We start from the raw sequence: 25,542 nt of genomic DNA, 5'->3' as shown, positions 1-25,542 counted from the left end.
GATCCTCCTACCATTTAGCAAACATAGCTTTGTCTATATCTCCTTATATGTCTGTCAGCTTTTTTTTTTTTTTGGTGAGGCCATGTTATTTAGTGTATACAAATTAAGAATTGTAATATCTTTCTGTAATATCAAGGTGAATTAACCCCTGTATCATTAAGAAGTGACTACCTATATCTCTCCTTAGGCTCTTTCTCATAATGTCTAATTTTATCTGATATTAATATAGTTATATCAGTTTTTTCAATAGCATTTGCATGGTATATGTTTTTTCATTCTTTTACTGTCAACCTTTCTGTAATCTTATCTTTTAGGTAGATCTCTTATAAACAGGATATATAGTACTTCTTCATATCTAGAAAGTCAAACGTTCCTTGACAGACCATTTCTTACATGTAACTGAGAAAGATAAAACGCTGCCTGTTAATCTGAAACTTAATGCATTTTGAGCTTGTAATTATTACTTTATTAATATCAACAGATCTCTTTTTTTAGAATTTATTTATTTATTTTTGGTGTTTATTTATTTTTGAGAAAGGGGGAGAGAGAGAGAGAGAGAGAGTGAGAAAGGGAATGAATGAGTGTCAGAGGAGTAAAGGGGGGGGCGGACAAAGGATCTGAAGTGGGCCCTGGGATGACAGTAGAGAGCCTGATGTGGGGCTTGGACTCACGAACTGTGAGATCATGACCTGAGAGAAACTTGGATGCTTAACCGACTGAGACACCCAGGCAACTCTCTTAGAATTTAGAAACAGATTTTTGTCTTCCACACCTTTTCTTATCTTTTTGTGCCATTCAAAACAACTTTTTGTTTCAGTGCTGTGTTATAGTATATAATCTCTTTTAGTTACTTTATATGGCAATTAAATTCAATGTGGATACAACCAACAGTGCACATAACTCAACTGAAGTCCCAGCAGTATGAATGGTCATGGCCAAGTTCATGCACAGACAGGCAGTAACAACTACATCATGACTGCCAGCTGGCTGACAGCAATTATACAGTGTCACCAAGTCTGTTTCAGAAATGTCAAAAAGTAGAAAACTATGCATCTTAGAATCAATGAAGTATGATAGATTTCTCCTTTATCTGGGTTGGCAATATTTGTCATTTAACTGGAACATTTAGTTGACTTATATTTAAAGTAATTATTGATATATTTTATTTATTTATTTATTTATTTTTTAAAATATTTTTTATTTTTTTCTAGGAGAGAGAGAGACAGCGTGAGCAGGGGAGGGTCAGAGAGAGGGAGTCACAGACTGAAACAGGCTCCAGGCTTCGAGCTGGCAGTCAGCACAGAGCCTGACGCGGGGCTCGAACCCATGAACCTTGAGATCATGACCTAAGCGAAAGTCGGACGCTTAACCAACTAAGCCACCCAGGCGCCCCTTGATATATTTTATTTAAATGTTATCTTAATGTGCACTTTTTTTCCTCACCTGCTCTTTGTTCTTTCTAAACCTTACTTTGTCTTCTTTTGGCTTGATTAACCATTTACATACTACTCGGTTTTCCCCTCTCTTAGTTTAGATAGCATATTCTTTGGCAATCAGGATATTTGCAAATATTCTGGCTCTCATTCCTGGGCATACGAGAGGGTTGCGTTTTCAGTCTGCTTGAAGTTAGGTGTGGCCATACACTAACTCTGGCCAATGAAATGTGAGAAGAAGTAAAGGGGGCCACTTCCGGAGGAATGTTTAAAAGTTAGTGTGTGTTTTGTCCTGTTCTCGTTTCCTTCTGGCAAATTAGTTCAGCCTCCAAGGTTCAAAATGGTGGCCTCTCTATTATCTATGGTCCCTGCCTGACTACAATCCATGCATGACACTCTAACCACACTCACCCACCTCAATTTACATCTAGTGGGAGGATAGATAAATCTTTACTGTTTATACCATTAAGGTCTTAAGGTTTTGTTGCCATAGCACAGCCTGGCCTATTTTGATTCAAAATTGCTATCAGAAACAGGGTGCTGCCATAACAGAGAACCTAAAATACACGACTTGGCTTAGGGACTGGGTGGAAGGTAGCAAAGTGAAAGTTGTCACAAGCTAGAAGGATACGACGCTTGATGAACAGTGGTAAGACATTGGGGAAAACTTAGAACACAGATAATGAGTTTAATAAACTTATACCTTTAGAAAAGGAGTCATAAAACAGAATGGTTAAAGAGTATGCATTTGAGGGCCACCCGTGTGGCTCAGTCAGTTAAGTGTCTGACTCTTGGTCATGATCTCATGGTATCATGAATTCAAGCCCTGCGTGGGGCTCCATGCAGACAGTATGCTGACAGTGTGAAATCTGCTTGGGGTTCTCTGTCTCCCTCTCTCTTTGCCCCTCCCCCATTTACCCAATCTCTGTGTCTCTCAAAATAAATAAATACACTTAAAAAAAAAAAGGGGTATGTATTTGATAAAGTTAGAACAACAATGGGGCGCCTGGGTGGTNTCTTTGCCCCTCCCCCATTTACCCAATCTCTGTGTCTCTCAAAATAAATAAATACACTTAAAAAAAAAAAGTATGTATTTGATAAAGTTAGAACAACAATGGGGCGCCTGGGTGGCTCAGTTGGTTAAGCATCTGCATCCGACTTTGGCCCAGGTCATGATCTCACAGTTTGTGGGTTCAAGCCCTCCATCAGGCTCTGTGCTGACAGCTCAGCAGCTCAGAGCCTGGAGCCTGCTTCAGATTCTGTGTCTCCCTCTCTCTCTCTCTATTCCTACCCTGCTCACTCTCTGGCTCTCTCTTTCTCTGAAAAATAAACATTTAATAATTAAAAAAAAGAACAACAACAAAAGAAAGGGATAAGCTTAGAAAATAATCAGTTTTTATGCAAACAGGAATGAGCAGAGAAAACCCCAGAAACTCAAGGCCTTGAAACAGCCTCTCATCACCAAACAGTCAAAGATAAACCCAAGAACTGGGTTATCTGAGTGACAAGATTATTATAATTCAGGCCAGCAACCAAGATGGACTCCACTGTGACCTTTCACACCCACTTGTTCAAGGGTTAAGGTGACCTACGGTAAATCCCCCAGAGTCTGAATTGGGCCCGGAGATGTTTGCCATTCAGTTGAAAAAGTGAGCGGGTTTGAAGACAGAACTGTGGGCAGTGCCTCTTAGCACATGGAGAGGATTCAAATAGATAACAAGGCAGCTAAGTTTTGACAGTGAACTACTGACCATAAAAGTACAAGCTAATACCTTTTTTAGGTTCTTGACTGTTAGAATCTTAAAATGGCCTTTGAATCCTTACCACTTACAGGGAGGTAGAGGCCTTGCTCTCTGGGAGTTCTCTCCTTCTCATTATCCATCATCCTCCATGGTCAGGTAAGAGAGGACAATAGAGAATAAAATTTCCGTGGGAACCGAGTTGCTTTCCTCACCAGCTTCTTGCCTTTGCCTCACCCTCCTGTGTGGGCCCCAGGTTTGCCTCCACAGAAAACCACTGGAAAACTCTGATCAGATCCACGGTCTCATTCTGTAGATGGAGAACTGAGGCCTGGGACTGGAACTTCCAGCAGCTGCCTCTTTTCCTAACCTGTATGGTCTTTCCACCCTTCCACACCCTCTCCTTCCTCTTCTCCTTGTCTCTAACCAAGTGTGTGGCCTTCTTGGGTGTGCTTTATTGTTGGTCTTGGAATGAGTAGACAGTGATAACATGCCTACAATTCTACATGTTTTGAGAAGAAACTTACGGGATTACTTTGATGTCTTCTTTGCCATGCAGGATATAGTCAATGACCTTGTAAAAGTTGATTTCCTAGGCAAAAGAGATAAAGAAATATATAACTTGACAGCCAGAGACCAAACTTCAGCATGAGTGCGTCCATGAGACAGGGCTTGTTTTCTACCGTATGCCCTGTGGTTTTCCAGAAACACCAGCCTGGCCCTCTAAGGGTGTATCCCAGCTGCCTCTGAGCTGAGTGTCCTCAGCTGACTCATGACTCAGCATGCTTAACCTTGGAACCAGCTCAGGGTGGCAGGGGCTGGGATCTGGGAAGGAGGGATAGGAAATGGTTCCAAAGGGAGCTGGGGTTGAGTACAAGGACAAAGAGAGAAAGACTGCTTTCTGGAGTCCAGGGAAAGAGGGAGGTGGAAAGGAGTCTCCTATCCCATTTAGAGTTTTGTCAACACAGCCATCCCTGCAGGGCTCAGCTCCATGGCCACAGCCCCCTTTTCTCCTTCACACCCACCACTCAGCTCCTCTCTTTGCTGCATCAGCTCTTCCAGACCTGTCTTCCCAATCTTGCCTCATGTCCCCCAACTCACGTTCCACCTCTTCCATCCCTAACACCTCCTTGCACCTGAAAACCCACATTCTCTAAAGTAGATGTGTTCAGTCACACGACTTCCTAACGTGTAATGGGATATTGGCACATGGCTCCTTTCCCTTAGCTCTCCAGGGAAAATTCCTTGACCTTATTAGATCCTCTCAGTACCCAGCTGTGGTAGGCAGGTTAGAAACCATTTTACAATTTGGAAAACAGACCCAGAGAGAGGAAGGGACTTATTTATAGTAGACTGTGAGCTAGGACCCGGAAGCTAAGCCTTGACTCCTATGCTCAGGGCTCTCTCTGTGTGATGCCACTTAAGGTTAACCTTATGTGAACCTAGAATAGGGTTTTACTCTATGCATCATTCTCACCCAGGACAGGGCTATTCGAAGTGTAGTCCCCGGACTGGGAAAGTCTGCAAGCTATTTGGTACCATTCCATGATGAGATAAAAACAGAAATTGAGAGAGAGTTTAGAAACTTTTAGAGCAGTTTGACTGAGTGAAGTTAGGTCTGTTGAAACTAATAAAAGGAGGGAGGGACGGGATTTACATTTCATATGTCTTAAATTTTTTTTCTAGTTATATGTTGTTCTCCCATTTTGAAGAGTATCAGTCCAAAATGGATTGGAAATTAAAATGACAACAATAACAACAATAACTGTTCCTCACCTGCAGTGCTTTGAGAAGACCCACTTGAGGGATTTAAATGTAGACACCTAAGCCCTCTCTTGGTTTCCTGACCCAGAATCTCCACAGAGAGGAATTCCTGAATCAGTCAGGGGTGTCTGAATGTCCATTTGGTTGATAGGTGATCTTGACCTTCTTCAGGCTCCAGAGGGAGAGGCTCTGCTCATCCCGATTAGCAGCTCCTGAAAAGAGTCATGTTCTGGTCTTGGGTCTACTATGTGCACTTTTGGGGGCTCAGTTTCCCCAGCTGGAAAACAGTTGGCATGTGCTTCTTTGAGCTGCCCTAATGGAGGCAGAGCTGGGCACCTGGAGATCCTGCATGTCTCTTTGTTCTCTCTCCCTGCCTTTCCAGTACTCTTCCCCCATTCCTCCCTGGCCACGGCAACCTGTGGAAGCGGAGGAGTCTAATCAGAACATTTAATCCCCAAAGTTCTTCCCAACTACGACCCTAAGATTGTTGTTGGGTGGTTAGCCATATCCCTCAGAGATTAAAACGCACGTCTTCTTTGAACCAGCAATTCCACAGGTGGGAATGAATCCTATAGTTACACTTCTAAGTGGGGATCAAAGCACTGTTTGCCCCATCCAGAGGACCTCAGCCAGGCTGCTTTCCAAAGTCTAGACACAACGTAACATCATCATTAGGCGAGTGGCTAACCAAACTGCGTGCCTACATCCAGAAGATGCATCGCCAGTGTCCAGGACAATGTAGCTGTATCTGTGCTGATAGGGGAAGATGCCAAGCTTGGAAAGTAAGGCACAAAACAGTCATCCCATCTGTTGAGGCTGGTGCTGGGGGTAGAAGTCTAAGAGTATCTGGGCATCTGTAGGCATTCCTGGAAGGACGGACTGCTCACACTGGCTGGCTCAGGGAAGGCTGGATTTCTGTGGTGTGTCCTTTTGTAATGTATGGACTTTTTATCTGTTTATGTGTTCCTTTTTTTAAGTTTACTTATTTATTTTGAGAGATAGAGCAAGAGCAGGAAAGGGGCAGACAGAGGGAGGGAGAGAGAGAGAATCCCAAGAAGGCTCTGTGCTGTCAGTGCAGAGCCTGACCCGGGGCTCGAACTCACAAACCATGAGATCATGACCTGAGCTGAAATCACGAATTTCATGTACCCCTCATGTATTACTTTTTCAATGAATGCAAACAAACTGTGCTAAGGACGTTTTTTAAAAGTGAAGTTGTATCCTGTAGGTCATTCCTGAGAGCAAAGATGGCCACCTTATCTGCTGAGACTTTGGTGTAGCTAAGTGCCCACCTGTGAGGAAAAGGAAGTCAACTTCTATGACCTTCTCGACCTTACTCAGGTCTCTGTTTTAGGCCATCTGTTCTCACCTGTGGGCTGCTCCCTGCTCCAGAGGCAAGCTGCTGGCTCCCTGGGCTTCCCAGGCTGTCCTATCCAGGCATCTCTGTGAGACTCCTTTAGAAAGGGCAGAAATGGACTTTTTTTCTGAAGCCCGCAGAAGAAATCAGTTTGCTTTCACAGAAAGCAACAAAAAGATCAGTGTGCTTTAGGTGAATAGGGCTTTTTCCACACGCTGGAGCTCAGCTCAAGCAACATATTCACGTTAAGAATTCATCAGCCTTTGGAAAGTCAAAATGGAGCCATCAATGAGCACCTTTGTTACCCTCCACCTGAGCAGCGGAGGCTACAACAAGGATCTTTGAAAGAGCCACAAATACAGCCAGAGCAAAATTACCTCACATGGAAATATCCCAGGTTTTAAATGAGTGCAAATTTTTTGTTTTTTTCCATGAAGCCTAATTAGCCTGTATAAGTGTTTAATAATGAAAACACACACGTGTGTAACATTTTCATTTTAGGGGCGCCTGAGTGGCTCAGTGGGATAAGCCTCTGACTTCGGCTCAGGTCATGGTCTCACAGTCCGTGGGTTCGAGCCCCTCGTGGGGCTCTGTGCTCAGAGCCTGGAGCCTGTTTCAGATTCTGTGTCTCCCTCTCTCTCTGACCCTCCCTGCTCACGCTGCCTCTCTCTCTCTCAGAAATAAATAAAACATTAAAAAAAATTTTTAGTTTTAAAAGGAGATGAAGTGAGGTATAGTTGCTGTTGGCGATCTTTAGACCCACGATTTGGGGAGGTTAATTGGTCAAAGTCCGGACAAAAGTTGTATTTCTCATGTGAATGTGGCAGAGAATGAGGGCGTTATGAGAAGGGATGCTAAAAAGCGTGGCTGTAATGAGTTACCAGAAAGAAAAGCATCCTGCCTTTGAATTTGGGCAAATTAATTGACCCCTCCTCACTTCAATCTCCTCAATCGTGAAATGGGGATAATGATACTTCCTTTATAAACTTGCTGAGAAGAGTAAATAACATAGTCCAGGCAAAGCGCCCTGCAGATAATAAGATTCAACCCAGGCAGCCATGATAATTGGATGCCTAGTGTGTGGCAGCGTGTGATTTGCTTTAGTTCCCATGGTCCTGCCAGGCCATCAGGATTATCCAGGCATTACAGATAAGGAAGGTGAGGCTTAGAGAGGTTGCCCAAGGCCATGCAACTATCTGGTGGAACAGGGGTCTGAACTCAGGCTTGTTCTTTCCCAGCCCAATCTCTCTAGAAGAACCACTTGGGCCCAGTCTTGTCATGCTGTGTCTGGACCCAGCTCAGGTCTATGTGTGTCTCCTCTCTAGCTGTGTCCTAGACCTGGAACTGGCTGTGGAGATGAGTTTAGTGACAGTACCCCACAGATGAGAAAATTGACAACCCAAAGGATTTTTTGACTGACTTCACCCTACAAGTTACCAAGCAACCAAAACCATAGTTCTTTGCCTTCTGGCCTTTTCCATCACAACCTAATACCTTGTACTCTTATAAGGACTGAGATGTAGGAGGGTTTTGAGAAAGGAAAGGCTTAGCCACAAGTGTGCTAGTCACCTCAGTGAAAGCAAAACTCCTTGAACTGATCAAACGATGGGCAGCATTTCCTGGACCAGCACTCAGTGATTTTCATGTTTCGTTCAGCTCCATCTTGAAGGTTGGGGTGCTTAAGGATGAAGAGCCAGATAATTCAGAGCCCAGCATTTCTCTGGCCATCCTGGAGTTGGAGATGACCTCTGAGCTCAGGGCTCAGCTCAGAGAGCTGAACATTACAGCAGCCAGGGAAACTGAAGTTGACTGAACTTGGTGATGTCTGAAAGCTACAGTAATCTCTATTCCAGTTCCTCAACTTCTAGATTTCCAGAAGATACAAATCCAGCTCATGTGACTTGGAGAAAAAGCTCAGCGGTGACATGGCCATGATGCCAACGTGAAAAGCTGAGCTTAAAAAGAAAACTCTCCCCAAGTTGTTTTCTGTCAGCAGCACATGGTGAAATGCATGAAGACTCAGTCTTCCCAAAAGAAATTAGGACCTTGTGTGAGCGGAAGAGTAGTTTGAAACAGGTCAACAGGAGGTTATAAGGCTATTTTGGATAAAGCAGGGTGGATGATGTAGATTTCCAGAGGGAATTCTTTCCTGGTGTTTCACGAAGCTCACAGGCAAGGGTGTTGATGTCAAATTTCTGGAGTTTGAATTAAAACTAAAAACTATCATACATTCACGTGCACGCATGTGTGTGCACACATGCACATTCTAATTTGGGGTAGGATTAGCGTTGGCTGGGTGGAATCGGGCCTCCTAGCAGAAACTGAGATACCATTTCAGATAGGCCAAAAGACCTTGTGGGATGAGCACGAGACTAAAACTCAATTCAGAGGCTGACTCTGCTCCTTACTTATCCTGTGTGGCCTCGGCTAAGGTCATTCTGTCATTCTATAGGTTCTGCAGGCTGTGTGACTGACAAACCTGGTTACCCTGCCTCATTTCCTCCGCCCCACTTATATCATTTCAGCTTCTCTAAGGTGTTTATGCAAATTATGGAAAGAGCCCAAATGTCCATTGACAGACGAATGGATAAGGGAGATGTGGTATATACATACAATGGAGTATTACTCAGTGACAAAAAGAATGAGATCTTGCCATTTGCAACCACATGGGTGGAGCTAGAGTGTATTATGCTGAATGAAATAAGTCAGAGAAAGACAAATACCATGTGATTTCCCTCATATGTGGAATTTAAGAAACAAAACGAATGACCGTAGGGAAGGGAAGAAAAATAAGATAAAAAGGGAGAGGGAGACAAACCATAGGAGACTCTTAAATACAGAGAACAAACAGGGCTGCTGGGGGGATGTTGGGGGAGGATGGGCTAAATGGGTGATGGGTACTAAGGAGGGCACTTGTTGGGATGAGCACAGGGTGTTATATGTAAGTGATGAATCACTGAATTCTACTCCTGAAACCACTATTACACTATATGTTAACTAACTTGGATTTAAATTTAAAAAAATTTTTAAATAAAGCAATGATAGGAGAGCAGAGCTCACAAACACAAGGGCCTGGAGAGGCCTGATAGAAACATAAATGAGTGGGGGCTGGGGAGCAGGGGCATGCAAGAGGAATGGTGAGGACTTTGGCACACAAGAGAGCTCTGGCCGTGTTCCAAGGCAGCAGCTGCCACTCAGCTCCCATCAGATTTACCCTTAGGGGGCACTGGCTGGCTCAGTGGCAGGCCATGCAACTCTTGATCTCAGAGTTGTGGGTTCAAGTCCCACATTGGATATAAAGGTTATTTAAAAATAAAATCTTAAAAAATAATCTACCCCGCGGGACTGTGGGTCCAGTTTCAACTGATCTTCCACCTTTTTAAAAGAACCTGAGAATCTATATATTTATGGGAAATATCTTGATTTTTTTTAGTGTTAAGATATAAATCCAAAAAACTTTTTAAGTAAAAAGAAAAATTCTAAATGTATGCAGCCAAACAGGGTTATCTTTTGGATGGAATTTCCCTGCTAACTACCAATTTATTCTATCTCAGTTAGATATAAAGGCTATTTCCAGCTCTTCACTGTCCACAATTCTAAACTTTTGCTAGGTGAATATTTGAGCAAGTTGCTTGACCTTTCTGGAGCTCTTTCCTTATCTGTGGAATGGGAATATCCATTCTTCCTTAGCCAATCCCACCAGGTTACTATGGAACTCCAGAAAGATATTAAAAATACCTTGCAAATTACAAGATGCGACAATTATCATAACTTCAAGGGAAATGACCTAACCCAGAGAAGATAGGTATCTAAGTGATAAAGAAACGTCAGCAAGGTCTATAGTGCCTGAAATTTGCATTTCATTAAACATTAGATCCTACTGAACAGGCCAGAGAGGGACCTACCCTTCCATCCGGAGTCCTGGGACCAGAATAGGGTGGAGCTTCTCCCATCAGGACTGGCCACACGTCAAAAAATTCCTAGGAATGAGAAAGACAATAATTACAGGTCTTGAAAACAGGTCAAGGAAAGGAGATTGAGAAAAGAGGACCCACCTATATGAGTCATCTACCGTTGAAATTCAGAAGGTGGGAAGAGCTCTCTGAAACCTAGGCTTGGAAGGGGTGCAAAGTTCATTAGTGTTAGAGGATGTCAGTCATGTCTGTGCTTCAAGATACTGATGAACTAGGGTGATCTAATCATTAAGCAAAAAATGGGAGCTTGAGTTGCAGCATCCTTGTACTCCCCGTGTTGTGGGCATGGGGCATGAGAGGGAAACTGCCATCTCTAGGTCTAGGAAGACATGCTAAGCATGGGATTGAAGGTTTAGCTAAAACAATATCTTCTGCAGCCTCATTCATGGTAGTGAAAAGTTAGGAGCATCCTCAGTGTCTAATAAGAGGGGACTTATTAAATCAATTATGGTACATCTATTAACGACAATGCTACAGGTACTAGCAGTAAAAAGGTGTCCTTGCTGCACTGATGAGTGAAGTATGTGAGGTGACAAAAAGTAGAGACCATAGAACCCCAATGTTTAACTGAACATAGACAATGTTCTCAAAGGATTCACAACAAAACACTCACAACTGGTTTTCTCTGAGTAATTGCAGTGAGACTGTGTTTAGCAATTTTTCTATAATAAAATTTGTTGCTTTTGGAATCAGGAAAAAAATATTTTTTTCCCAAATAAGAAAGAAAGAGAACAGTGGTGCCATATATAGGCAAAGAGACCCGTATTGGGGATCCGGTGAGAAAGGACCCATAAGACAACTGGCAAAGATACAGTCGAGGGGTCTGGGGGAGGGCGCCTGGGGGGCTCAGCCGGTTGAGCATCCGCCTTTGGCTCAGGTCACAATCTCATGGTTCATGGGTTTGAGCCCCGCATTGGGCTCTGTGCTGACATCTCAGAGCCTGGAGCCTGCTTCAGATTCTGTGTCTCCTTCTCTCTCTGACCATCCCCCACTCATACTCTGTCTGTCTGTCTCTCTGTCTCTCAAAAATAAATAAGCATTAAAAGAAAAAAAAGATAGTCAAGGAAGAGAGAAATGGCCAGTAAGGGACTACATGGGCACCCAGCCTCAGAAGAAGAGACTAATTGAGACACTGCACAAGCTCTTCTCTGCCACTTATCCCTGGTTTTCCTGCTGTACAGGGAGCCACACAGCTTGTGCTGGGCTGAGCCTAGGCCTGACAGAGGAGGGCTTCATGCTTCACTGCCCTCTCTGTTCATTCATCTACTGCTGTCTAGGGACAGTGATCATTAGCACTAGGTCATTGTGGGTAGGATGCTAAGCCCTTCTGCTCATGGCCTCTTTCTTGTTTGAACATGGTGGTTTATCATCCAGAAGACAAGCAGAGGAGCGTCCACATGAAATTCACACTCCATGTCCCCAAGCTTCTGTCCGGTTGAGCTCTTTGTCTTGACTGTACACCAGGAAGACATTCAATTCTGGGTGAAAAAATTAATAGGGAATCTACCTGGCCCCATAACACGTTTGCTGCTAGATACCAGAGATGAATAAGACAGAGTTCATGCCCTGGGGGAGCTTGCTGTCTCTAGGAGGTTGATCAAGTACTCAAATAACTATAGTAAGGTAGACAAGGTAAGACCCAAAATGAGTACAATGGAATGGAGAAAGAACACAAATGTTAGAGGAGCCCAGAAGAAAGTCAAGTACGTTGAGCTGACACTGTGTCAAACACTAAGTGGCTCTGAAGATTGTCCCAGAGAAGCAGCAGCTATCAACAGGGGTTGGGTGGAAAGTGAGGCATATTTACACTTGCCTTTCTCACTCTTGATCTCTCTCTTCTCTTCTCTTTTCTTTCTTCTTTCTTTTGTTTTTAAACAGCTTTATTGCATATAATTCACATGCCACGTAATTCACCCAGTTAAAATGTACAATTCAGTAGTTTTATTGACTTCTTCATAATGTCAATAGCTCAGATAAGAGCTTAGCTACCAGGAGGTGGAGGGAGGGGAGGGAAGGGGAAGGCAGGTCATTTGAATGATTGTAGGCAGACCAGCCCATTTCTAATTGCTAGATTGTTCTATCTTTGGGGGATGACTAAGAATATTCTTGCTTAGGGGTGCCTGAGGTTAAGCATCCAACTTTTGATCTCAGCTCAGGTCATGAACTCACCTTAGTTCGAGCCCCACATCAGGCTCCACACTGTCACATGGAGCCTATTGGGATTTCTCTTTTTCCCTCTTTCTCCATCCCTCCCCTGCTCACACTCTCTCTCCCTCAATATAAGTAAATAAACTTAAGAAAAATAGAATATTCTTGCTTAAGTGTGATTTTCCCTTTCGAGAGGGAGCTCAGAAGAAACAGCAGAACACAACCACACACAGCAGCCTACATCTGGGTTCAGATCCTTTAAGGTGTGAACTGGGCACCTTTTGAATTTAATGACTCAGAAATTCTTTTTATTAAGAAAAAACCATTCATTTGTATGAATTCATTCATTTGCTACTTGCTGAAGGTGTATCAGAGGGCTTATTGCTGGACTTGGCTATGGTTGGCAAAATATTTGGTTCAAGAGTATGCAAAAGTTAAATGGATGTCTGCCCTAGAATCAGAGGTTTCCTGAAATCATTAGATAGCTGACCTTTACCAGAATCACATACAGAACTATTGAAAAACATTTTTTAAAATTTTTTAAGGCTTATTTATTTTTTNACCACATCTTCTTGATCCATTCATCTGTTGATGGACACTTAGGCTCTTTCCACATTTGGGGAAGCCCTTCCTAAGCAAAATCTCAAACTCAAGCATCCAATGTATGTGGACACTTGATCAATGACAGAAGTATGTTAGGGAAATAAATTTAAAAATTTCCAGGTAGATTATAGAGCTGTGTATGAAAGTCAGAACAATAAAGTTTTAGAGTTAACATAGATGAATGTCTTTATTAGCTTGGGGCCAGCAAAGATTTCTTAAATAGGGAACAAAAATCATAACCATTAAAAAAAAGATTGATAAATGGAACTACATTATAATTCAGAATTTTCATTCGTTGAAACATACTACTAAGAAAATGAAAGTACAGAGTGGGAGAAGGTATTTGCAATGTGTATATTCCACAGAGAACCCATAACTAGAATGTATAAAAAACACCTACAAATCCTAAGATTAAAAAAGACAAAAGAATTCTTAAAAATGAGGAAGGAACTTGAATAGGCACTTCTTTTAAAGATATACACATGGTTATAAACAAGAAAAAGTCTTTAACCTCATCAATCATTAGGGGAATTTATGTTAATACCAAATAAGATCATACCACATGCCTACCAGTAAGGCACAGATTAATAAAACTGGTAGTCCCAAGTATTGTGAGGAAACCCTCAGACATTGCTAGTGGGAGTGTGAAGTCATTTTGAAAATCAGATGGGCCATGTCTATTAAAACTATTACCCAGAAATTCTACTCCTAAGTAAACACCTAACAGAAATAGGTACACCTGTGTACCAAAAGATATGTACTAGAATGTTCATAAGAACAATATTCAGAGTAGCCCAAACCTGAAAACTCTAATGCCCATCAACAGTAGAATGAATAAATACTTGCAGGGTTAGTCATATAGTGGAACATTCCGCAAGAACGAAGATGAATGAACTAATGCTACGTGGAGCAATAAAGACNAGTAAATAAACTTAAGAAAAATAGAATATTCTTGCTTAAGTGTGATTTTCCCTTTCGAGAGGGAGCTCAGAAGAAACAGCAGAACACAGCCACACACAGCAGCCTACATCTGGGTTCAGATCCTTGAACGAAGATGAATGAACTAATGCTACGTGGAGCAATAAAGATAGATCTTAACAACCAAAATGCTGAGCAAAAGAAGCTNTAGTTGGGCTCTGTGCTGACAGCTAGAGCCTGGATCCTGCTTTGGATTCTGTCTTGGTCTCTCTCTGCCCCTCCCCCCTCTCTCTAATATAAATAAGCAAAAAAAAATTTTTTTTAAATAAAAGAGAAGACCTGTGAGAACCTGTTCACAACAAGCCACATCCTCCCCGCTTCGTCCCTGTGAACTGAATGTGTGACACAAGCCTGGGCCCCACGATATCATTGAACCTATTCTTGGCAATGTCTGTGTCCGAAGCCTTCTCACCTTTTGCTTGGTCATGTCTAAGAGCCCCACAGAATATCTGTCGCAGTTGAGGAATGCTCGGACTGTGTAGAGGGCTTTGTGGAACTGCCTCTCGATGTCCGTAAGCTCTTCAAAGACTTTGCTGCCAGACCACAGCAGTATCTTAACAAAACAGGAAAGCATTGTCAAAGTTTTTGAGGCACAAAGCAGCAACTCACAATAACCCAGAGACAGGACAATTATCCCCATTTTACAGATGGAGAAACTGAGGTTCAGAGAGGTGAAGTAACTGACCAGCTTACATTAGGTCCAACTCTTCCTATTTCTTCTATTTCATAGATTGTTAATAAGAATGAAAATAACAAACATGGATTGAATACAAGTGTTCTACATGCATTATCTCATTTATTATCGACAATAATCTTTTGAGGGCGGAACCAATCAATATTGTCCCCCTTTTTCAAAGGTTCAGAAAGGGTAAGCAATTTGCTCAGGGTCTTAGAGCTAGTAAATGGCTTAACAAGGATTCAAATCTCAGTTGCTTGACTTGAAAACTGTGCATGTAATCACCCTGAGATACAGCTTTAGAAACATGGGCTACCTCATCAACACTAGGGATTCTGGGCAGGGACTATGATGGTTCCCAGGCACTTTAATCACCACCGCCTTTCCAGCCTGACACATCAATGCTTCAGTAAAAGGACATGTCAGGCCATTGCCGTGAGCCACGCCCCTTACCTGGCCACGCCGAGTCTCACAGTTGTGCAGGTAACTCAGGTGGTACACCTTCATGATTAGATTTGCAAAATTGAGGTACTTGAGAAGAATCTGGAAGGCAAACAGCATGAGGGGGAAGAGATGAGAAAGAGAAACCCCTCCTCTGGCCCCTTCTACCACCAGCAAACATTTGAGTATTTTAAAAGCATCAGAGGCAATTTGAGCAGATGGATCATGGAATGCTGACTCATGAAATGTTGCATTGTCAAGAGTGTAAAGCTAACAGAGTCAGCGTTGATGGATTAATGAAAAATTGTTACTATTTATTGAGCTTGCAGTCCCTGCGATAAGTCATTTTAGGCATGTTTTCTTATCTGATCATCACAAGTACCCTGAGAGATGGATACTGTAAAATTAGACCCATTTTACAGATAAGAAAGCTGAGATTTAAAGAAATTAAGTAAACTGCCCAAGTCAAACAGCTAAACAGTAGCAGAGCCAGGACAATTATCCCTGTACTCCAGGCTCCAGGACCCAACATTCCTAACCATAACCCCTCTCCTGTCCTCCTCAGAGGGCGTCAGACTAATCCGTTTGCCTTACAGATGAGGAAACCAGGGCTAGGCCAAATAGAAAGGTTCAGGGGACTTCATGAGCTGCGAGAACGTGCTAGCATGTCCACCCCAGCAATTTCTAAAGCGTTCTTACCTCTTCATCCTTCTTGGTGAAGTGGGGCTCGTTCAGTTTATTCACAGCCATGATGACGGCCACCATGTCCTTGCCATTCATTATGGGGGAAGCCAAGATGTTCTTGGTCTGGTATTCTGTGAGGATGTCCACAAAGTCACAGAAATGCTCATCCTGAAGGAAGGAAGAGACAGGCATGGGTGGGCAGAGGAAGAGCAATGACAGTAAAACAGCCCAGAGCCCCTTATGCCCATGGGAGGGGTGGGAGGAGGGGCTCTCTAGTATTTCATTGACAAGAAAATGAAGACATGTCCATCTACTCCCCTTCAGCAAGGGCAAAGCAACCAGGGGTGATTTGTGCCCTGGAAGCCTCCAAAACCCAGTAGGAGAAAGTCTGAGAGACAGCTTACTAAAGGCTGTGGGGCAGATGTGAACAAAGCCCCGTAGGGGCCCGAGGATGAGGGGACTGACTTCACCGGGGGAGGGAGGGTTAGAGAAGGCTCTCTTGAGGCGATGACAAGTAAGCCCAAAACAGAAACTTGAGTGAGGAAAAGACTTCGGTGAGTGTAATAATCACAATAGCTAGCAGGTATCATGTATGGTGCTTTACCTGCCTCAACTCACTTTAATCCTGTGAAGTAGGGACCACTAGTAGCCCATTCTATACAAAGGGAAACTGAGACTCAAGGTTACCGTGACTTTCTGTGTGTGTGTGTGTGTGTGTGTGTGTGTGTGTGTGTGTGACTCTAGAGCCTGCTCTCAGTTTTGCTGCCTTTAAGGGTAGTCTCGGTAAGGTTGGACCTGGGTCCTGGTCATTGAACAAAAAGAATTGGGTACTTCCATCCTTTTGAGCAATTCAGTTCTAGCACCACAGTGAGTCCAATGGATACCCCTATCCCACAGGTCTTTTTTTTTTTTAATGTTTTTTAAAATTTGTTTCTGAGACAGAGAGAGAGGCAGCGTGAGCAGAGGAGGGTCAGAGAGAGATGGAGACACAGAATTGGAAGCAAGCTCTAGGCTCTGAGCTGGCTGCCAGCAGACAGCCCGACGCGGGGCTTGAACCCACCAACTGCGAGATCATGACCTGAGCCAAAACCGGATGCCTAACCGACTGAGCCACCCAGGCACCCCTTCCCTATCCCACAGGTCTTAATGGAAGCCCCATTGCATGTCAGGCCTTACACAGAGTGTTGGGGGAATAAGGGAGACTAAGGCTCAGGCCAGCTTGCAGACAAATCAATAATAGCAATACAGAACAAAGCTATGGGAGTACAAAGGGTTTGGCTCAAAGCTATGGGAGTACAAAGGAGGTTTTGGTTGGGGTATATTTCATTTTCTTTTCCTTTGGATGGTCACAGGGAGAAGATCAAAACAAAGATAAAATATGATTTTGATTTTAGGCTGAGCGTCTCACACACCCACAGCCTTAAAGCAGCCTGGAAGGCCAACACAGGGCAGTGCGGTCTACGTGGTCAGAAAGAGGAGACAGAGTCTGAATTGTTGTCTTAAATCCAAAAGAATCCACCTTTCTGTTCCTTGGTAGAGCTGTGAGTTTTTCCGACCATTGGCGCTGCTTGGGACACAAGCCAGCCCAGATATGCAGCTCACGCTGTTCCGAGGAAGGAAGTATATTTCACAGAATGGATTCACACCACTTTTCTAGAATTGAGTGTGCAGAACCTTTCCCACGGCTGAGAAATTCACAGTGTGATGCTGTGCGATTGTGGATGTCTCCCAGTCGGAGTGGGATTTGATAAACAGGCAACAGCCCTGTTGTCGATGAAGGTGCCTCACACCAGGTAAAGGGCACAGGAATTAAGAGAAGGATGTAGGGCTCTACTTGAATTAGCATCAGAGGATTAAGCCAAATCTCTAAAGAGGCATTAGCTATGAGGGGTTTTCCTTGTCATTCTCTAAGGACACTGATAAATCCCTAAACACAGGTCCAGGTGGGGCATGCTGGAATTCATTTCAGGGAATCAGTTCAGCCTTGCAATAATATTCGTTTCAATCGAGGAAAATGATGTGTGGGCCTGAACCTGCATCTGAGGCAGATGTTCACTAAATCTACCAGAACCCTCTTTTCCACTGATAACTCCCTCCCACAAATAATACAGCTGCCAACTTGATGGTGTTCACACAATCATTGCCATCCTTATATATTCAGCATATGAAGTGTTCTACACAACTGGGTCACAGAACCTCAAATTATTAGAAGCAGAGAGGGCCTTACAAGACTTTTAGCTCAAACTGTTCTTTGTGTGTGTGTGTGTGTGTGTGTGTGTGTGTGTGTGTGTGTGTAATGTAATATTTACTTTTGATATATATAGAGAGAGACAGAGCATGAGTGAGGGGAGGAGAGAGAGAGGGAGATGCAGAATCCAAAGCAGGCTCCAGGCTCTGAGCTGGTAGCACAAAGCCCGATGCAGGACTCGAACCCATGAGTGGTGAGATCATGACCTGAGCCGAAGTCAGGCGCTTAACGTACTGAGCCACCAAGATGTCCCTCAGACTGTTTATTCTAGAGCCCAGGAATCAGATGCCCAGCTTAGGGAAAGCCCAAAGTCATTCATTCAGTTAGTGTTCATGGAGTGCTTTATGCCAGGCACTGGTCTAGACCCTCAGGTTGCTGCAGTGAACAAGGGAGGCTTCTGGGTGGAAGTGCAGCTGAGAGCTGAACCTTCAGAGGAGCCGGGTGGGTGAAACGCAATCCAAGCAGGGAGCACAGAGAATGCAAAGTGTCTGGGAGGGGACAGGGAGTTGGTGCATCTGAGAAACAGGAAGAAGACCAGTGCAGCTGAAGCACAGCGAGGGGAGGGAGGGTGGAGGGCAAGGAAGTCAGACGGGTGGGCCTGGGCCCCTTCCAGCTGAGCCTTGGAGGCCATTGTGAAGAACTGAGGTTCTATTCCAGTGCAATGCAAGACCATCCCTCATTCTTGGAAATCCCAGTTCTTCTTTCCAAACATTCACGGTGCCCATTCCACGGTGAGACCTACTGTTTATTGAGCAGAAATGATGTACTTGGCTGGGAGCCAGACAACTTAACATCTATTATCTCATTAACTCTCACATCAGCCCTGTCACATGGACCTGTCCCCTTTCCTGTTGGGTTTTTTTTTTTTTGACGGTTTTTTTTTTTGACAGAGAAAGAGAGAGAGAGAGAGAATCTTAAGCAGGCTCCATGTCCAGCACAGAGTGCAATGCCACAGGGTTCAATCTCATGACCATGAGATCATGACTTGAGCTGAAATCAAGAGTCAGACACTTAACTGACTGAGCCACCCAGGTGCCCCCGAACTTTCCCTGTTTTACAGAAAACTCCCTTGCTGGTAAGTGGCATAGCCACTCCATTCATTCATTGATTTATATATTGATTGACTCATTCATTTATTCATTCACTCACATCTACTGAGCACAGGCTCTGGGAGAGGTGCTGGATATGCCAAGACCAATAAGAAAGATGAGCTTGTCCTCATGGATTATCACAGTACAGTGGGAACATCATATAAAACGTGAACCCACAATTCAAGCCATAATGAGAAGGAGATCCCCACAGGATGGGTGAATAAGAGGGGGAGACTCGTTCTCTGAGGCTTCAGGGCCCAATCAGTACATTATTAGTAGCTGAAGATTCTCTGAGCCTCAGTTTGCCCTTTGGTAAAGTCAGGGTGTCGGACCAGGGCCTCCTCGAGGCTTCCTTCCGGTGTGGCATGCTGGGTTCCGGGTCTCACAGGCAGGGAAGGATGGCAGCTGTGAGAGCCTCTGGAAATGGTAGTGCTCTCAGAGGCAGTTTTCAGAATAGGAACTGTCATGTCTTAGAAAAACTCCCTGTTCTCCCTTCTTCCACACTAGTCCCACGCTCACACTACTCTGACACCAGATCCGTAGGTGTATCTCCCACACTGACCAGTTCTCTGACACCAGCTGATTGCCCAACAATTCAATTCAATTCTGACACAATCTACCTGGAGTCAGCACCAGACCCCACAAGGCTTTAGTCCCACAGGACTGTCCCCACTTCAGATGCCAATCACAAGTCCCAGTTTGTCACCTATACTTCTGACTGGCTGGCTATAATGCAGGGTCCCAAGACCCCCTCCTTGGGTTTGATAATTTGCGAGAACAGCTCACAGAACTCAGGGAAATACTTACATGTACAGGCTTATTATATAAAAAAAGATATGATAAAAGATACAAATGTACTACTGTCAGATGAAGAATGAGATCCAGAAGGATCCTGAGAGCAGGTGCTTCTGTCCCCTAGAGTTGAGGTGCGCCACCCTCCCGGCACATGCATGTGTTCACCAAGCCAGAAACCCTCTGAGCCCTGTATTTTCGGGAATTTTTATGAAGGCTTCGTCACATATGCATGATTGGTGATTAGCTCCCTTTCCAACCGTTCTCCCCTCATAGGAGAATGGGAAGGTGGGGCTGAAAGTTCCAAGTTTCTAATCATGGCTCTATCTTTCTGGTGATTGGCCTCCACCTAGGAGCCCACCAAGAGTCACCTCATTAGAACAAAAGACCATCTCCATCCAGTAAATGCCAAGGAATTTAAGGAGCTCTGTGTCAGAGGTTCCTATCACTCAGGAAATTATAAGAGTCCTAAGAGTTCTGTGTCAGGAAGCAGGACAAAGACCAAATAAGTATTTCTTTTTATAAATCACAATATCACAGCCAGCTGGGGGAGAGTCATCATTGATTAATTCATGCAATAATCTGTACTGAGTACCCACTCTGTCCCAGGCACTGACTAGGTGCTGGGGCCAGTGGTTTATAAGCCAGGCAGGTATAGGCAGGCCTTGTGGGCTTTCCTAAGGAGAAAGGATACAGAATAAAACACACACAAATATTGAAAGGCTAGTAAGGTTGCCAGATTTAGCAAATAAACACAAGATGCCTAGTTAAATTTGAGTTTCAAGTAAATAAGTATGTCCTAAATGTTGCCTGGGACATACTCATACTAAAATAGTATTCTTTGTTTATCTAAATTCAAATTTGGGGCATCTGGGTGCCTCAGTTGGTTAAGCATCCAACTCTTGATTTTGGCTCAGGTCATGATCTCATGGTTTGTGAGCTCAAGCCCCAAGAGCTCAGATGAATTCTCTGTCTCCCTCTATCTCTGCCCATCCCCCACGCATGCACTCTCACATACTCTCTCTCTCTCTCTCTCTCATTCAAAACAAATAAATTCAACTTAAAAATTAAAAATTCAAATTTTACTGAGAATCCCAGATTTTATCTGGCAATTCTAATGGCAAATCTTCCTAATGATATCCCAGGGTTTGGGTAGGAATTTGCTAGGACATGGGGAGTTTTATTACAACCCTGGGAAACTACTGCATTCATGGTTTCACATTTCAAACCTCCACTGATTGTAATCCTATCCCAAGTGTTTTGAGGGTGCTGAGTCACCAGCAGGGAAACTGCCCCAGACTTGAGAACTTCCAGGGAAGTGCAGGCATTACTTGCAGAGTGAACTTTAGGCTTGACCGGGGAAAAAGCCGGCCATCCCTTAGCACAGGACCTTAGCAAACTCTTCAACCAGGATACGTTAACATCAGAACGTCTGCCTAAATCCTCAGCCACTTAACACCGGGATCTACAGAAACTCTTAGCACCTCTCTTCTGTTTATCCCACGAACAGAATCTAAACTGAAAGCTCCAGAAGGACTTTCTTGTCCAAACCCCACACAGACGTTGTACAGCATCCATCCCGTAGAATAGATCCTTAACAACAATATAATAATAATAACAATAAGGAGCAGGAGAGGCCAATAATAAGCCACAACAATGTGCCAAGAACTTTGCTAGATGAGAATCAATTCTCTCCTTTAATCTTACAACAACACTGTGCAGTAGGTATTCCTGTCCCATTTTACAAATTAGGAAGTGAGCCCAGACAGGCTCAAAAATATGCCAAAGCACTATTCTTAAGAAGTAACAGACCAAAAAAAAAAAAAATAATTTTTTTTTAAAAAGGGGAGGGGCGCCTGGGTGGCTCCGTTAAGCGTCCGACTTCAGCTCAGGTCATGATCTCACAGTTTGTGGGTTCAAGCCCCGTGTCTGGCTCTGTGCTGACAGCTCAGAGCCTGGAGCCTGTTTCAGATTCTGTGTCTCCCTCTCTGTCTGCCCCTCCTCCACTCGTGCTCTGTCTTCTCTCTGTCTCAAAAAAAAAAAAAAAATTAAAAAGAAAAAAAAAAGAAGTCACAGAGTCATGACTCACACTCAGATCTGACCTCAAAGCTTAACCTGTTTATTCTCTGCTCTATGACTTGAAATGATTGATAAATAGCATCTAGTCCAATGCCCTCATTTTATAGATAGGAGGAAGTAGAGAATTGATGAGCAGTGAAGAGCATGGGCAGAAGGCCAGGGTGCCTGAATTCAAATACCCACTCTGCCACTTCCTATCGGAGTGGCTCTGAGCAAGTTATTAACCTTTCTGGGGTGTGTTGTTGTTGTTGTTTTGTTTGCTTTTGTTTTTGTTTGTTTTTGTTTTTAAGTAGGCTTCATACCCAGCACAGAGTCCAACTCATGACCTGAGTTGAGATCAAGAGTCAGAAGCTTAACTGACTGAGCCACCCAGGTGCCCCATCCTTTCTGGGTTTTAGTTTCACCATCTGTGAAACAGGGATAATCAGTTATGTCATAAGACTGTGGAATCCATGTTGGCTACAATTAAAGTCTAGAGAGAGTTGAAGGGAGAACAGACCCCAGTCCATTTGAAAGTCCCCTGGATGCAGAAACCACGCCCCAAGGAGAAACGAGGGCAAGATGCACCCCACGAAGAATCCAGCCCAGTGTGTTTCCAAGAAAACTATCACCCCAGAGACCAAAGTCTGTGCTTCTTATCTTTCCAATGAACCTATGTCAGAAAGATGACCAGGGGCACCTGGGTGGCTCAGTTGGTTGAACATCCAACTCTTGATTTCGGCTCAGGTCATAATCTCACAGTTCGAGAGTTCAAGCCCTCCATCGGGCTCTGCAGTGGCAGTGGGGAGCCTGCTTGAGATTCTTACTCTCTCCTTCTCTCTCTGTCCCTCCCATACTCACTCTATCTCTTTCTCTTAAAATAAATACATAAACATTAAAAAAAAAAAAAAAAAGATGACCCGCTTGAATTCCTGCATTTGTGGATGGGAGGTCCTAGCTCTGCCCTAACTCCTCAGTGACTTTGGACAAGCCCCTTCTCAAGCTCTTGTGGCTCTAGGCTCCTCCTCTGTTAAATGAGACAGTCAGATGAGATCATCTCTGAGACATTCTCTCTCCCCTCTTAACCTTATGACCCTTAATCTGAAATAAGGCCAGAGGTAAGGTGAGCAAAATCACATAATGTCCAGGCTGCATCTTAGAAATGATTGAACACGGGCTCCTGGTTGGGGCCTTGCTGCAATACGTGAGACCCACTTGGGCCCTGCTCTCATGGGGCAAACCTTCTTTTGGGCAAGACAGTGTTAAAGGAATTAAGCATAATCCTTGCTGGTGAGTCTTTTACGCCAAGTATTTACTGAGCATCTGCTTTGTGCCAGACATTTGCAGGGATAAAGTGGAGAATAAGGCAGCCATGATCCCTGGCCCCCAGGCTTATTATGATAAATGGTTTTAGGAAGGAGACTGTCCCAGAGAGATCTGGGAGGGCCTCCATGAAGAAGTGACCTTTAGGCTGAGATCTAAAGGATAACTAGGAGTTGGCCTTGGGGCAGAGGGCCACAGGAGATCTGAAGGAAGTGTTTTGTCTTGGTGATCAAAGAGATCTTTATCAGAGCTGCCAGTAGAATCTCGAGGAAGGCTGGACTCACAAACAAGAACCAAGGGGCACCTGGGCGGCTCATTTGGCTAAGTGTCTGACTCTCGGTTTTGGCTCAGGTCCTGGCCTCTTGGTTTTGTGGGTTTGAGCCCCATGTCAGGGTCTGCACTGACAGAAGGGAGCCTGCTTGGGATTCTCTCTCTCCCTCTCTCTCTGCCCCTTCCCCATGCCTGCTGTCTCTCTCTCAAAATAAATGAATAAACTTAAAAAAAATTTTTTTTTAAGATAAAACAAGAGCCCAGTGCTTAACCATGTAGTAGGGTTAACATTTCCAGTAACGACACAGGCTGCCATCACGTGTCTCCTGATGTAAGGCACAGAGATAACCACGATACCACCTCTATTGTTACTGCCGATAGAAATACATGACCTGATTCTAATCATGAAGACACAGAGGAGCCCACATGGAGGGACATTTCTGCCAAGTGTTTGGCCTGCACCCTTCAAGAACATCAGCGTCATGGAAATAAAGACAGACTGAAGAAATGGTTCAGATTTGAGGGGACTAAAGAGATAGTGTAACTATCTGGGTGTAACTGAGGCAACTGGCAAAAACTGAATAGGGACCGCTGATTAGATGATTGCATCAGTGTTATGTTTCCTGAATGTCGTGACTGTAGTGTGAATATGGAAGAGATGTCCTCGCTCTGGAAATACACAGCATGTCTGGAAATACAGTTCATGCTATCGACTCCCATATGGGCCAGAGAAAATGGAGAGAGAAAGCAGATGGGGCAAGGTGTGAACAATTGCTGGATTTGATGAGAGATACGTAGTTGTTTGTACTATTTTTAAAGTCTTCTGATAGGTTTGGATTTTTTTTCCAAAATAAAATGTTACAAGTAAATAAATAAATAAAGAGAAGTGCCAAACCATCACCAGCCCAGTCTTGATGGCCACAGCTCCCTGCCCCACTTGTATGCACCAGGACTCCGTGGAATAATGCCTCCCCACCCTCCTTCTTACGGGGAAGAGGGTACCTCTTCTGTGTTGAGGACATTGGCGAGCTTTTTAGAGTGTGCGACGTGACCCACCACACCCATGTCCAGGGGGAACACGATCTCCGAGTCGGGCGCCACCAGGCATTCCTCAAGGACAGCATCCTTGTGGACGTTGAAGAGCCGGGTGGCTAGCTCGGCGATGCCATTTCGGACCCTGTACATGAACAGGCTCATGCGGTCGGCCTGCAGAAGAAAGCACAGCTTCTTCATGACGTTGAAGATGCATTTCTCGGTTTGCAGATTCTCCTGGAAGTCCCGCAGAAGGTCGAAGATGATTTCGCTCTCCTCCACGCTGCTCAGTGAGTGGTAACTGCTGAAGTCCACCGCTGCCTCCTTGGCCCCCAGCAGATCTGAGATGACCTTGGCCCGGTAGCGGAGGTTGTAGTACTGCTTGGCAAAGCCGACATTCGCGTCCAGGAACTTCTCCACCTCCTCTGCTGTCACCTCACCCATGGCTGGAATCCCTCTGGTACTTGCGCCGAGGCCCGGAGCTGGCCTTCCAAGGGCAGTTGGATAGTCTGTGGCAAGACCGAGTCAGGATGTGTTTCCTTCCAACCTGGGCTTCAGTGGATCTGGTCTGTGGGTTTCAGCTGGCGTGGCTGCGGAGGTGAGGGAGGGAGCCCGGGAGATTAAATCATTAATATTTCCCGAGAACAGGGATTATGAGGATCAGTGTTCCAGGCCCCAGATGGCAGAAGGTGAGAGTTTCCTTTTCACCTTGGCCTAAGAGCGGAGACGGGCTTTCTAAATGGAGCAGGAGGTGGAGCAGAACTAAAAACAACCCCGAAGCAGAGGCTGCCCACAGGCAGCACAGGGAACACCTGCTCTAGGTGTGTTTTCACCTACACTCAGGCAGCACACCTGCTCCTGGAGGTGTGTGTTCTCCGCCCCGGAGGGTGTTTTTCTGCCGCGGTCGACACAGAAGCTGGCATTTGCTGCT

At 44.4% G+C, this 25,542-nt stretch overlaps 1 protein-coding gene across 2 annotated transcripts in view; it reads right to left on the bottom strand.

Annotated features, from left to right (window-relative positions):
- PDE6A (phosphodiesterase 6A) overlaps positions 1 to 25,055 on the bottom strand; it is a 59,120-nt gene extending 34,065 nt beyond the window's left edge. The window contains exons 1-6 of one of the 2 annotated variants that reach the window (XM_077769066.1): positions 24,582 to 25,055; positions 15,813 to 15,965; positions 15,126 to 15,215; positions 14,409 to 14,549; positions 10,199 to 10,273; positions 3,700 to 3,764 (exon numbers count right to left, since the gene is read on the bottom strand). In XM_077769066.1, coding sequence (XP_077625192.1) covers positions 3,700 to 3,764; positions 10,199 to 10,273; positions 14,409 to 14,549; positions 15,126 to 15,215; positions 15,813 to 15,965; positions 24,582 to 25,055 — 998 coding nt within the window. The remainder of the gene's footprint in view (positions 1 to 3,699; positions 3,765 to 10,198; positions 10,274 to 14,408; positions 14,550 to 15,125; positions 15,216 to 15,812; positions 15,966 to 24,581) is intronic. The other variant, XM_077769067.1, reaches the window with a different exon arrangement.
- Between the last annotated feature and the right edge of the window lie 487 nt (positions 25,056 to 25,542).

This window comes from Crocuta crocuta, unplaced genomic scaffold, assembly GCF_008692635.1.
Source record: "Crocuta crocuta isolate KB4526 unplaced genomic scaffold, BGI_CrCroc_1.0 scaffold340, whole genome shotgun sequence".
Classification (NCBI taxonomy): domain Eukaryota; kingdom Metazoa; phylum Chordata; class Mammalia; order Carnivora; family Hyaenidae; genus Crocuta; species Crocuta crocuta.
This window is presented reverse-complemented; position numbering and strand designations above follow the sequence as displayed.